Below are 11,767 nucleotides of genomic sequence, written 5' to 3' on the forward strand. Positions count from 1 at the left end.
TACTGAACTAAAGGTAAAAGGAGCTGTTAACTAAAACTGCTACTTCATGACCTCACAAGGTGGAACGTCGCATTTTGAGCTTTGGAGATGTAGACAGACTAATAATCAAGTGTTACTCAAACATGTGTGAATGACACAAAACACAACTTCAGGGGTGTTTTTCAGTAGAAAACAGTATTAGAACATGGCTATAATTACACTCATAAAAGTACAATGACCCCTAAACATTTCCTCAGAGTACAGAGTATTTATAATCAGTTACTTTCCAGCCCTGGTTACTGCCCAATGTATTTTGGACAATGTTAAAAGTGTTTTTGTGCATAAAGCTCTGATACAACTGTGTAAATTAGGTCTCTTCTGTAGAAATACAAGTGTAAACTGTCAGATAAACTAATACAAACTGAAGAATGAACTATTCAAAACGGTATCTGGCCCAAACCCTCGAGCCTCATGTTTTATTGTGAAGATCCGTCACTTCCTGTCTGCTGTGTTTTTAGGCGTGTTTCCGGTGTGGACCAAAACAGTTCACCGCTCCCACGCGCACGCTCTTCCGCACGTCATCTGCTCACGTCATCACGCACAGACCCACTGGCCATGTACGAATAGTACAAGAAGGAAGAGCTTCATGTGACCAAATCTGGAGAAAAGGAGAAGAGAGCAGATAGCAGGAGACAGGAGCAGAGGAGCAGACAGGAGGAGACAGGAGGAGACAGGAGGAGGCAGGAGGAGGCAGGAGACATGAGCAGAGGTGCAGACAGGAGGAGGCTTGAGAAGAGGAGCAGACAGGAGGAAACAGGAGGAGGCAGGAGCACACAGGAGGAGATAAGAGAAAAGGAGCAGACAGGAGGAGACAGGAGAAAAGGAGCAGACAGGAGGAGACAGGAGGAAGCAGGGGAAAAGGAGCAGACAGGAGGAGACAGGAGCAGACAGGATGAGACAGGAGGAGGAAGGAAAAAGGAGCAGACAGAAGCAGAGGAGCAGACTGGAAGAGACAGGAGGAGACAGGAACAGACAGGAGAAGAGGAGCAGACAGGAGAAGAGGAGAGGGTCAGAGCATAAGAGGAGAGGGTTAGAGGAGCGGGGAAAAGGGCAGAGAAGCAAGAGCAGGCAGGAGTAGAGGGTCAAAGGAGCAGAGGAGAGGAGCAGAGGAACAGAGCAGAGGGGAGGAGCAGAAGAACAGAGCAGAGGGTCAGAGGAGCAGAGCAGAGGACCAGAGGAGTAGAGGAGAGCCAAATATTGTTTTAGATAGTTCTTGGTGTGTGAGTGAAGGAACCACTGATGTACAACATTTAAAGCTGTTGTACTTAATTTTTCAGCCCAAAATATCAACTGAAATAAAAGTGTTTTAAAATGTTTTGGTTGTGTTCTTTGCACTGAAAAATAGATGTCCTTAGCAGGCTTGCATCTCCACAAACCTGACTTTTACTTGGTCTGTAGGTGGGCTATTGCTTTAAATCAGACCTTTTGTTCAAACTGGACTTTCCAGAGCTTTTAACCATGTTATAGTGTTTCCTTCTCACTGACTCTTAAGTTATATTTGAAGTGATTTATGTTTGAGTAATCTTTATTCTCTTGTGTTCATTGTTCTGATCTAACCCCATTTTCACCTCCACCAGGACATGCCCACTTCTTTCTCCAGTTTTATTTTTTTTAATTGGTGATACACGTAGGATGCTGCAGCTTCATGCAGTCATTTTCGTACAAATAAAAAAGAATCAGCTGCTCTGTAGAGTGATGTGTCCAGTGTGATGTGCCGCTATCTATAGGGGGCGCCCCCACGGCATGCGGTGCTTTATTTTTATGTTTGGGCACTGCAGTTTCCAACGCAAAAGTCAATGGACTTGTTTCTTTTGTTAAATCTTTTTAGATGAATATTGTGATTTAAAATGTGCAAGTTATAGAAAAATGAACTATGAGTGTCATTATAACACAAGCACAATATGTTTGCTTTAAATACTTCTGAAATCAAAACATACTGACAAACAAACACCAGCAGAGGGAGCACCTCAGCCACAGTCCTCATGCTAAATCAGGTCAGTCCAGGTCAAAGGTCTGAGGTTAGACAGGACAGGTGCAGAACACTGACCCCAGCTCTGTTTGCCTCTGTCTGGACCCGAGCCTAAACCAACACCAGGGTTTACTTAGAAACAAACACAGCAGGAATATAACCAGATCGGACTAAACATGGACTTATACATAAGGAAGTTCAGGGCCCCAAAGAGGACCAGATCCAGACCAGAGCGAGTGAGACGCAGAGGAGCAGACCAAACATGAGGCTGTTTGTGAGTCTAGTTCTGATCCTGGCTCTGAGCAGGACCAGAGCAGATCCCAGTCCAAATCTTGAGTCCAGACCAGAGACCGAAGCTGAGGCTGGACCAGAGACCAAACCAGAGACCAATCCGGAGCCTGGGTCTGAGGAGTGCCGCAGACTGAACACTCGTATGTCTCTGGAGGACAAGTCCCCGGTGAGGATTTCCTTCAAAATTTCAAAATCAATTTTGTTACTAAGGAACAGACTCAATACTCAATATCGATTCAACATTAAATGGTAGTACTTTGTGTGCTATATGTGTGAAATCCCTCAGTGTGCAGTAGGTTCACTGTGGTCCATGGGTGTATACTAGTCTATGTGGCTTATACTTGTCTGACTGTATGACCTTTTTGAATAGTAACCACAGTAAGTCTATAGCAGGGGTGGGGATAGGGGGTGGGTGAAAACAGAGATTATCTGAGTATTAATTCTCAAATGCAGGAGAGCAGGTTTACTCAAACATGAATCACTTAAATGCAGCTCTGAGTGAGATAGCTTTTAACATTAGAACGTTGAAAGCTCAGAAAGGTATTTGTGAATATAGCTCCTTAAAGTACAGTATACAACATTTTAGCCAAAACAGACATTAAAACAAAACAAGCATGTTTTTCTTATTGTAGATGTTTATATTGCACTGAAAATTACTGCCAGAGTCACAAACCTCACTCTTATTTGGCCCCCTCCTGCTTGTTTCCATGGAGATGTTGTTTCTTTGGTTGTTATATTCCACAGTATGGCATAAAATGTATCTATCTCTGGAGATTGTTCCAAAGTATGGTTTTAACTTTCTGTTTCTGTAGAATCACACAAACGACACCTCCAGAAAGTTCCTGTACCTTTAAAGGTTCTATATTAAACAAAACTGACTCTTGTGAGCTTTAAGCTATGTTCTTGTTCCCTCTCCAAAAACAGACCTGGAGTTGTGTTTTGTTTCATTCACACATGTTGAGTAACACTTTATTATTAGTCTGTCTACATCTCCAAAGATCAAAATGCTCTGTTCCACTTTTTGATGTCATGAAGTGGTAGCTTTCAAGTTAACTGCTCCTTTTACCTTTAATTCAGTAGAGATTGACAATTCCATGGCTCAAATCATACAAATGATTCTAGTGAAGGTGTACGGAGTTTAAAAACACAGTGGAGCCTTTCCTGTATTACCGCATGATGACATCACTAGGTGGAACAGAGTGTTTTCCATTTGAGAAGAACCGAGCCTAAATATGCAGTTTGTGTGTTAAACATGTGTGAATGAAACAAAACGTAACTCTAGGTCTGTTTGTGATGAGGAAACAACATTAGAACAGAGATCTGAAATATGGCACCATTAAATACTCCAATGTGACCTGTGTTATGATCTGATCCGGTTATGATCCTCGTCCAGGTCTTGGGGCGGTTCCACTTCCTGCTCGGGTTCGCTAATCACAGCCTGTATAGAACCATCCTGAACATGACCTCCAGCGTCTGGGTCAACGTCACAGAAACCCAGACTGGAATAGCACTGAACCAGTTCAACAAGATGTGAGTCTGTATCAGGACTACACCAGGACTTCACCAGGACTACACCAAGACTACACCAAGACTACACCAGAACTACACCAGGACAACACCAGAATGACACCAGGACTACATCTGAAACACATCAGAACAATACCAGGACGACACCAGGACGGCACCAGGACTACACCAGAACTACACCAGGACTACACCAGAACGACACCAGGACTACACTAGGACTACACCAGAACTACACCAGAACTACACCAGGATTACACCTGGACTACACCAGAACAACACCAGGACTACACCAGAACTACACCAGGACTACACTAGGACTACACCAGAACTACACCAGGACTACACCAGAACTACACCAGGACTACACCGGGACTAGATCAGGACTACACCAGGGCTAGATCAGGACTACACCAAGACTACACCAGAACAATGCTAGGACTATACCAGGACTACACCGGAACAACACGAGAAAGACATCAGGACTACACCAGGACGACATCAGAATTACACCAAGACTACACCAGGACTAGATCAGGGCTATACCAAAATTACACCAGGACTACACCAGGACTAGATCAGGACTACACCAGGACTACACCAGAAGTAGATCAGGACTACACCAAGACTACACCACAATGAAACTAGAATGACACCAGGACTACACCAGAATTACACCAGGACTACACCAGGACTAACACAGGACCAAATCAGGACTTAACCAGACCGAAGCCAGGGCTGAACCAGGACTGAACCAGGACTGAACCAGGACTGAACTATTCTGGGTTTGTTTACTTTCTTTCAGGAATGGGACCTGTGTCAGGTCGGCGGCAAACGCAACAATCAACGGAGACATGGTCAAAGTCGTGAGTAAGTCCTGGTTTATTCCTGGTTCAGTCTTCAGACCTCCCCATATGTCAGATTGTGTCAGATGCCCTTCCTGTGTTGCAGTGTACAACATCACAAGTGAGTTCCAGTTCTTGACCCTTAGTGAGACCTCGATGGTGCTGGACATCAAAGCCTTTTCCCCCGATGTTCGAGACTTTGCCCAGAAGCTTCACATAGACCATACTCACTTTGGCCCCGAGCTGAGAGTGCGCAGCTTCTACCTCATGAGTAAGACCCCTTCTGGACCGGGTTAGATCCAGCTAGAACCTTAAAGAGGAGCTATTATGTAAAATGTATTTTTTGGATTTCAACAGTCCCCTCCACTTTCATGTCTGCTCTGGTTTCCATTCATTTTTCCCAGAGACTTTTGGAAAAATTCAGATATTAAGAGTTCAAAGACATTGCTGAGGCTAACCAGCTACATGCTAATATCCATAACATGCTAATATCCATAATGTGGTTCTTTTAAGTTCAAAAAGCACATTTAAAACAAAAGATTCTGTGAAATGCTTTAATAACTTTGTTTGTAACTTTGTTTCAGAAACAATTTTGCATTAAATGATAGGTCTTGTGGTCATATCACAAGGGGACTGAGAAACAAAGCAGATTTCTGAAGAATCAATGAGCGAAGCACTACACTGTGTTAAAGCAAACATATTGTGCTTGTGTCTGTTCTATAGGTGTAATCAGGGCCGGCCTATCAGCAGACTGAACAGCTGTTTAGGGCACAAGAGGGCCCCCATAATGACTGAAAAGTTTTTTTTGAAAACTAAACAGCACTCAGGTGTTCTGTGTTGGGCGACAGTGGCTCAGTGTGTCCTTAGGCAAGACACTTCACCCACATTGCCTAATATGAAAATGGTGTGTGTGCGAATGATAGGTGGTGGTCGGAGGGGCCGATGGCATGGATTGGCAGCCCCAGGGCAGCTGTGGCTACAATAGTAGCTTACCATCACCAAGTGTGGAAATGAATGAATAATGACTATAGTGTAGCGCTTTGGGAGGCTATGACTAGCCTGTAAAGCGCATTACAAGTGTAAGGCATTATTATTATTATTCATATTAGTCTAAATGGCACTACTTAATCTAAAAGGCACCACTGATACCTTCACCTTCCAAGCCTTCTCCGCTCCTCTTTGAGCCCCCGGTATTTCTCTAGTTTCTCATGTTCATTTTTTATTTTTTTTGTAAGTCTGTATCTGAAGTCCCACAGGATCTTGGCTCAATCATTCTCCACGACCTTTGGAGGTGTTTCCTACCTTAACCTTGGGGTCTCCAGTCCGTACTCAGCACAGAGGTTTCTCTACACTATGGCTCCATTTGGTTATGCCGCTCCATGTATGCTTTCCCTGCCAGCAACTTACACCCTGCAGTTATGTGCTGGATTGTCTCAGGGGCTTCTTTACACAGCCTACACCTTGGGACTTGTCTGGTGTGGTAGATCTGGGCCTCTATTGCTCAAGGCCTGCTCTTGTGCAGCCAGGATGAGTGCCTCTGTGCTGTCCTTCAATCCAGCTCTCTCAAGCCAGTTGTAGGATTTCTTAATATCAGCTACTTCAGTTATGTTCCGGTGGTACATCCCACCTCACCTGCACCTCTTCCTCTGCACTCCACTGTCTGCTGGTGCGTTCACAATGGAGCCTCAAAAACGTGTTTTGGACGCCTCTAGCTGGACGCCTCTAGCTGGACACCTCTAGTTGGACACCTTTGCATTTGAGGACAAACCCCTCCAACCAGCATCATGGACACTATGGATCACTTTGGAGAAAAATATTTGATGCGCGACTAGGGTGTACGTTGCCTTTGGATGTTTTGTTTTCCTTATGTCTTAGTGAACGAGGCAGACCAGGTTGAGAGAAAGTGGCTTTAGTGTGTTTATTACATAAAACTCATCAACGGAGGTGATTGGCTCTACGGAGCCCCATCTGGGTTGGTGACTAGCCTTTATGCTAGCCGGTACACCCAGCCTAATTAAGTTGTAGATAGTTTGTGGTTAATATCGTTCTACTTTTTCCAGATAATGACGTCGCTAAATGACTGTAGCATAGTCTCTGATTACGGTAGTTGATGATGCGTGTCAAATGCCAAAAGCTCAGCTTTTTCAACTCTGGAGTGAAACTCTTATTCAACAGAGCGTCCGACGCCTGAATGCTCAAGATGCGCCACGTCATCGCCAGATTCACACCACTCTGATGCTTGAAAACGCTGAGCACGTCATGTGTTGTGGCTTTGTCCTTGATGTACTTATGGATCTTGGATGTTTCATCCTGGACTGTGGCTCTCACACTCACTAGTCTTTGGCCTCCTTCCTTACAGCTTGCGTATAGTCTCAGTGTGCTGGAGTTGGGGTGGAACCCACCATGCATGGTCAGGAGCTTTCGGGTCTTAATGTCTGTGGTCTGTATCTCCTCCTTTGGCCAGCTTATGATTCCTGCTGGGTATTTAATTACTGGCAGGGCGTGGCTGTTTATTGCCTGGGTCTGAGCTGACTCCTTAGGACTTGCCTTACTTGTCTGAGGTATTTGGCCGTGGTTGCTTTCCTTGTTTATTTTTTCTTGCTTGTGGGATACCAAGGTCTATCTGTCTTCAATGTCTGAAACTGTTCCTTCTGTGAGTAGGACCCCTTCTGTGTGGACTGCCTTACCTCTCTTTGTCACCATCCAGCTAGACTTCTGAAGCTCGATGTCGCGCTCATTCTTAGAGTACAGCTTGATGAGGATATATATATATATATATATATATATATATATATATATAATATATATATATATATATATATATATATATATATATATATATATATATATATATATATATATATATATATATATATATTTTTTTTTTTTTTTTTTTTTTTTTTTTTTGGATTGGCACATTAGGTTTCAACACAATGGTATGTTGCACAATATCTGTACAGCCAGGATATTCAGAATATACTGTTGTATTAATGAGAGGCGTACCTGGGAGCACCTTGTTAAGCACCACCTCTGCCACCTCTTCCTCTCTGTAGACCCGTTCTTTGAGAAGGTTAACATGGAGGATTCTCTTGGACCTCACTTAGCAGAGTCAATGGGCCCCTCACATCATGTCCATACAATAGCTTAAAGGGAGAGGACCCAGAGGAGGCTAGAGGTACCTTCTTATAAGCAAAAAAGAGGTACGGGAGCCACTGTTCCCATTTAGAACCAGTGTCATTCACAAACTTATGGAGCATTTGTTTGAGTGTTTGGTTGAAACGTTCAGTCAGTCAGTCTGTCAGAGGATGGTAGGGGGTTGTTCGCACACTGCAGATTCCCAGCAAATTGTATACCTGCTACAATTTCATTTAATTTTTGGGAAAACCCACCCTGGAAAATAGAGTCAGGGAGGAAACCAGTTTTTGGCTTTATATTTCATAAAGGGAAGAGTTCAGGGTATTTTGTTGCATAATCAGTTATCAACAACATAAAACAATTTTCTGATTTGTTCTTCTCTACTGGGCAAGCCACGTCCACCCAAAGACACTAAAGAGGGGTTGAAATTGTTGTAAGAGGCTGAAGCAGAGGATTGGATTTTTTTTTTTTTGTTGTCAATTTCCCCAGGTGGCCAACCTAGGGAATAGACTGTCCCAAGGTGAGTACAGTATCTCGGACAGTTTGTGTCATGACTAGGGGTCTAAATTGACCATGCCGGCAATATATAGAATGCCATTTTGTAGGAAGCACTCTTTTTCTAGCCGTCAAGAATAGTTTGGACAGGGTTGGATCACTTTGTTACATCTCAGCATTATTCTTTCGCATCTTAAAGTCTAAGGGCAAGACTGAATCTGACTCACCTGGTGCCTTGACAACAGTGTGCTGGGATTTCTCTTGCCTTTTCTGATTGCTGGGCTTTTTAGACTGGCTCTGCATCAAAAAAGGTAAAGCATTGAGAGTAGGTGAGTCATCACAAAAGATCTCAGACTGGGCCCTTGTCACAACAGTTTTTTGTTGGCTTTATCAAATCATACAGGATTGACAGTTCATCACCGAGAACTACTGGGGGTGGTAAGTTATTGGCTACTCCAACACTTATCCGGTAATATTGTCCTTGAATTTTTTGCTACCGGTGTCCGATAACACCTTCTACTTCTTTCCATTCACTTTTATTGAAATGACTTTTGTATTTTGAACTTTATTTTCTTTACGTTTTAGTGTCTGCCGTATAACAAAACAGTTAGTTAATCTAGAGGGATTTTTGAGTCACAGGATTTAGTATGGTCCTCCTGCCCACACAAGTAACAAGTAGGTATTTGTTGTTTAGCACTGGATTTGTAGTTGACTGTCCTTTACAGGAGTCCTACCAGTGCCAGATGCTGTCCTCTGGTGGTGCTGTGGAGGTAGCCTTTGTGCCTCTCTCCCAGCCTTTTGTGCTATATTGGTCCATGGCTGATTTTTCTTGCAGGCAGCCACAAACACCTTAGCCAGAGTAGCTGCCCCTGCAACAGTTTTAGGGTCATGCTCTTTTATCCAAACCTGGAACTCAGGAGACGGTATCCTTAAATATTGTTCCATGATTATTATCTCATTGACATCATTCATAGTTTTATATTTGGTTGGATCCACTTGCCATATAACTCTTTAAGCCATGTATAAAGTTCTTTGGGGCTCTCTCTTAGCTCCACATCGAGAGATTGGAACCTTTGTAAGTTTCTGCATAAATATCATACTTCTGCAATATGGCAAGTTTAACTTTTCATACTCAATAGCCTCATCCCTCCATCCCAGTTAGCAATAGAATAAGGTGAAAAACCCAGTCTTTTTGTGGCCATCTACAAACCACTACAGTTCTCTCAAATGTTAAATGATAGTGTTCAATATCTTCACTAGTTAGTTTTCCAGCCTAGGCTCATGTAACAATTGTGTCTGACCTGTAAGCACAAGGCCTGTGAGGCTGTGTTGGCCCAAATGGGAGTGGCTTCAGCTTCTACAAGATCTGTTTTTTGTGAATACATGCTCAGAATCAGGTGTGGAGCAGGCCTGCACTTTTTGCTGGAGGAGCTGAAGTGGCTGTTATAAGGCTTTAAATCTCATTTCTTGTTGTGCATGCTCCTTTTGTTGTCCTGCTCCCAGCCTCTCCCATTCCTGCAGCACTTCCCTTTTCCTCTTCATTCCCCTCTTCTATTTCCTGGTTTTCCACTTCATTTTCCAGTTGAACTGGCACTCAGTGTGCTTTAGCAGCACATTGAATGAGGGTTTTACTTTTTGGCATCTCACAAGAATGCAGGAGGTTTCAAAGAGAAAGAAAGTAAATGTGTCCTTGACCAGCTCGGATCCCACCACTGCCACCATATGTGAGGGACCGAAGGGCAGCCACAAAACACGCACAAAATACAAGTTTACAGCTTTATTTAGCCAAAAGAAAAATTTAAATAAACAATAACTTGGGCCCGTAAAAGAGGTCAAAATAACATAATGTCAACTGAAGAAACTAAATCTCCTTCCAACTTAACACAAAACTGACCAAACAATGGACACAGGGGGAACATTTAAACTGTCTGATCAGACCAGCTGTGATGAAAAGGGCAGACAAAGACTAACACTGTACATTAGACTCAATAATCAGAAGGAAATTATATTTACAACTAAATGATCAAAATATGGAAAATTAGCAAATTACATAACTAAATGCAAATAATATTAACTGAACTCCTAAAAGGACTTAAATGAGTCTGCTGACTTCCTCATGAGAAAACTGAGTTGCCCAATAGGAGCTGACATCGCCATATACGTCATCACAACAAAGGGCTGCCTATTGTTGGCCTCTTCTGTGGATAGCTGCACATGACAGTAGTGAGCAGTGGATTTTTTTTTTTCATTTGTACCAAAATGAGTATGCAAATATGCAGAATCTTACATGTAACACTGATTAAGAAAATAACATTTGAGAAGGAAATGTGTACGCAGGTAAATCAGAACAATGACGTCTTGAAAATAAGAGATGAAAGATTATTCAAACATGCATGAATCACTTCAAGGGACAGTGGCTGAAGAACGATAAGGTTGAAGTTTCTAATCCCATTCTTTCTTTAAATGGTCATCATGGTCACATTTTATACAGCACTTTTCCACCTTCAAGCCAAAAGACATTGCCAATACTAGTGTAGATCCAAACAGACATTAGACACAATGATCATAGTTTAGACCCTCTATAGACAGGTTAGACCCCCTCAAATCCTGTAGACCTGTTGAGATCTATGTGGCCCCCCTAAGACCCAGTAGACCAGTTAACCATGTGGTCCTTGTTGCAGGCAGACGGCCTGATGTGAGTGACAAAGACCTGCAGCTGTTCAGAGTCCACGCCTATTGTGAAGGATTCAAAGAAGAACCACACTACAGCCATAATAAGCATGGTCTGGACCAGGACTGAACCAAGACTGAACCAGGACTGAACCAGGACTGAACCAGGACTGAACCAGGACTAGATCAGGACTGAACCAGGGCTGAACCAGGTGTAGACCAGGACTGGACCAGGACTAAACCAGCACCAAAACAGGACCGAACCAGGACATTATGAAGACTAAAGTAGGACTAGACCAGAACTAAACCAGGACTGGATCAGAACTGGACCAGGACTAAACCAGGTCTAAATCCTGTGTTGTTTTTGCAGAGTACTGTTCAGAGGAGGAGTCGATTGTTTTCTGAGGATTCTTCGGTGAAAAAATAAAAACATAAACTCATTTGTGTCTCTCTTTTGTGTGTCAGTATCAGATCTTAGTCTCACCTCAGAGTTTGTTAAGTAGTTTGTCCAAGGACCAGTTTGTGGGTTCAAACCCCGGGCAGTATAGAGATTCTCATTGTAAGTCTACAAAGTGTAATGGCCAAAACTTTTCATGTGTGAGGTCCACTGTGGCTACAGAGTGTGTGGTATCTTGGACTCATGTCTTCAACAAGAGTCCAAAAAAATTCTGTGTTCCACAATATTTATTTTCATACCTTTTGACTCATCCAAAATATACACAGATCTCAGCACTCTATAGAACATGCACAAAATACACTGCAACACCTGAGTCCACCTTTTATAGACAGCCAATTGTAT

General features: G+C 42.9%; 1 protein-coding gene across 1 annotated transcript; it reads left to right on the forward strand.

Annotated features, from left to right (window-relative positions):
- The first annotated feature begins 2,198 nt into the window (after nucleotides 1-2,198).
- On the forward strand, nucleotides 2,199-11,386 carry LOC117378370 (uncharacterized). The gene is made up of 6 exons (XM_033974957.2): nucleotides 2,199-2,465; nucleotides 3,693-3,829; nucleotides 4,629-4,693; nucleotides 4,775-4,939; nucleotides 10,980-11,081; nucleotides 11,339-11,386. The coding sequence occupies exons 1-6, from the start codon at nucleotides 2,271-2,273 to the stop codon at nucleotides 11,371-11,373; spliced, it is 699 nt and encodes a 232-aa protein (XP_033830848.2). The 5' UTR covers nucleotides 2,199-2,270; the 3' UTR covers nucleotides 11,374-11,386.
- Nucleotides 11,387-11,767: the final 381 nt, after the last annotated feature.

This window comes from Periophthalmus magnuspinnatus, chromosome 11 (assembly GCF_009829125.3).
Source record: "Periophthalmus magnuspinnatus isolate fPerMag1 chromosome 11, fPerMag1.2.pri, whole genome shotgun sequence".
Lineage (NCBI taxonomy): Eukaryota > Metazoa > Chordata > Actinopteri > Gobiiformes > Gobiidae > Periophthalmus > Periophthalmus magnuspinnatus.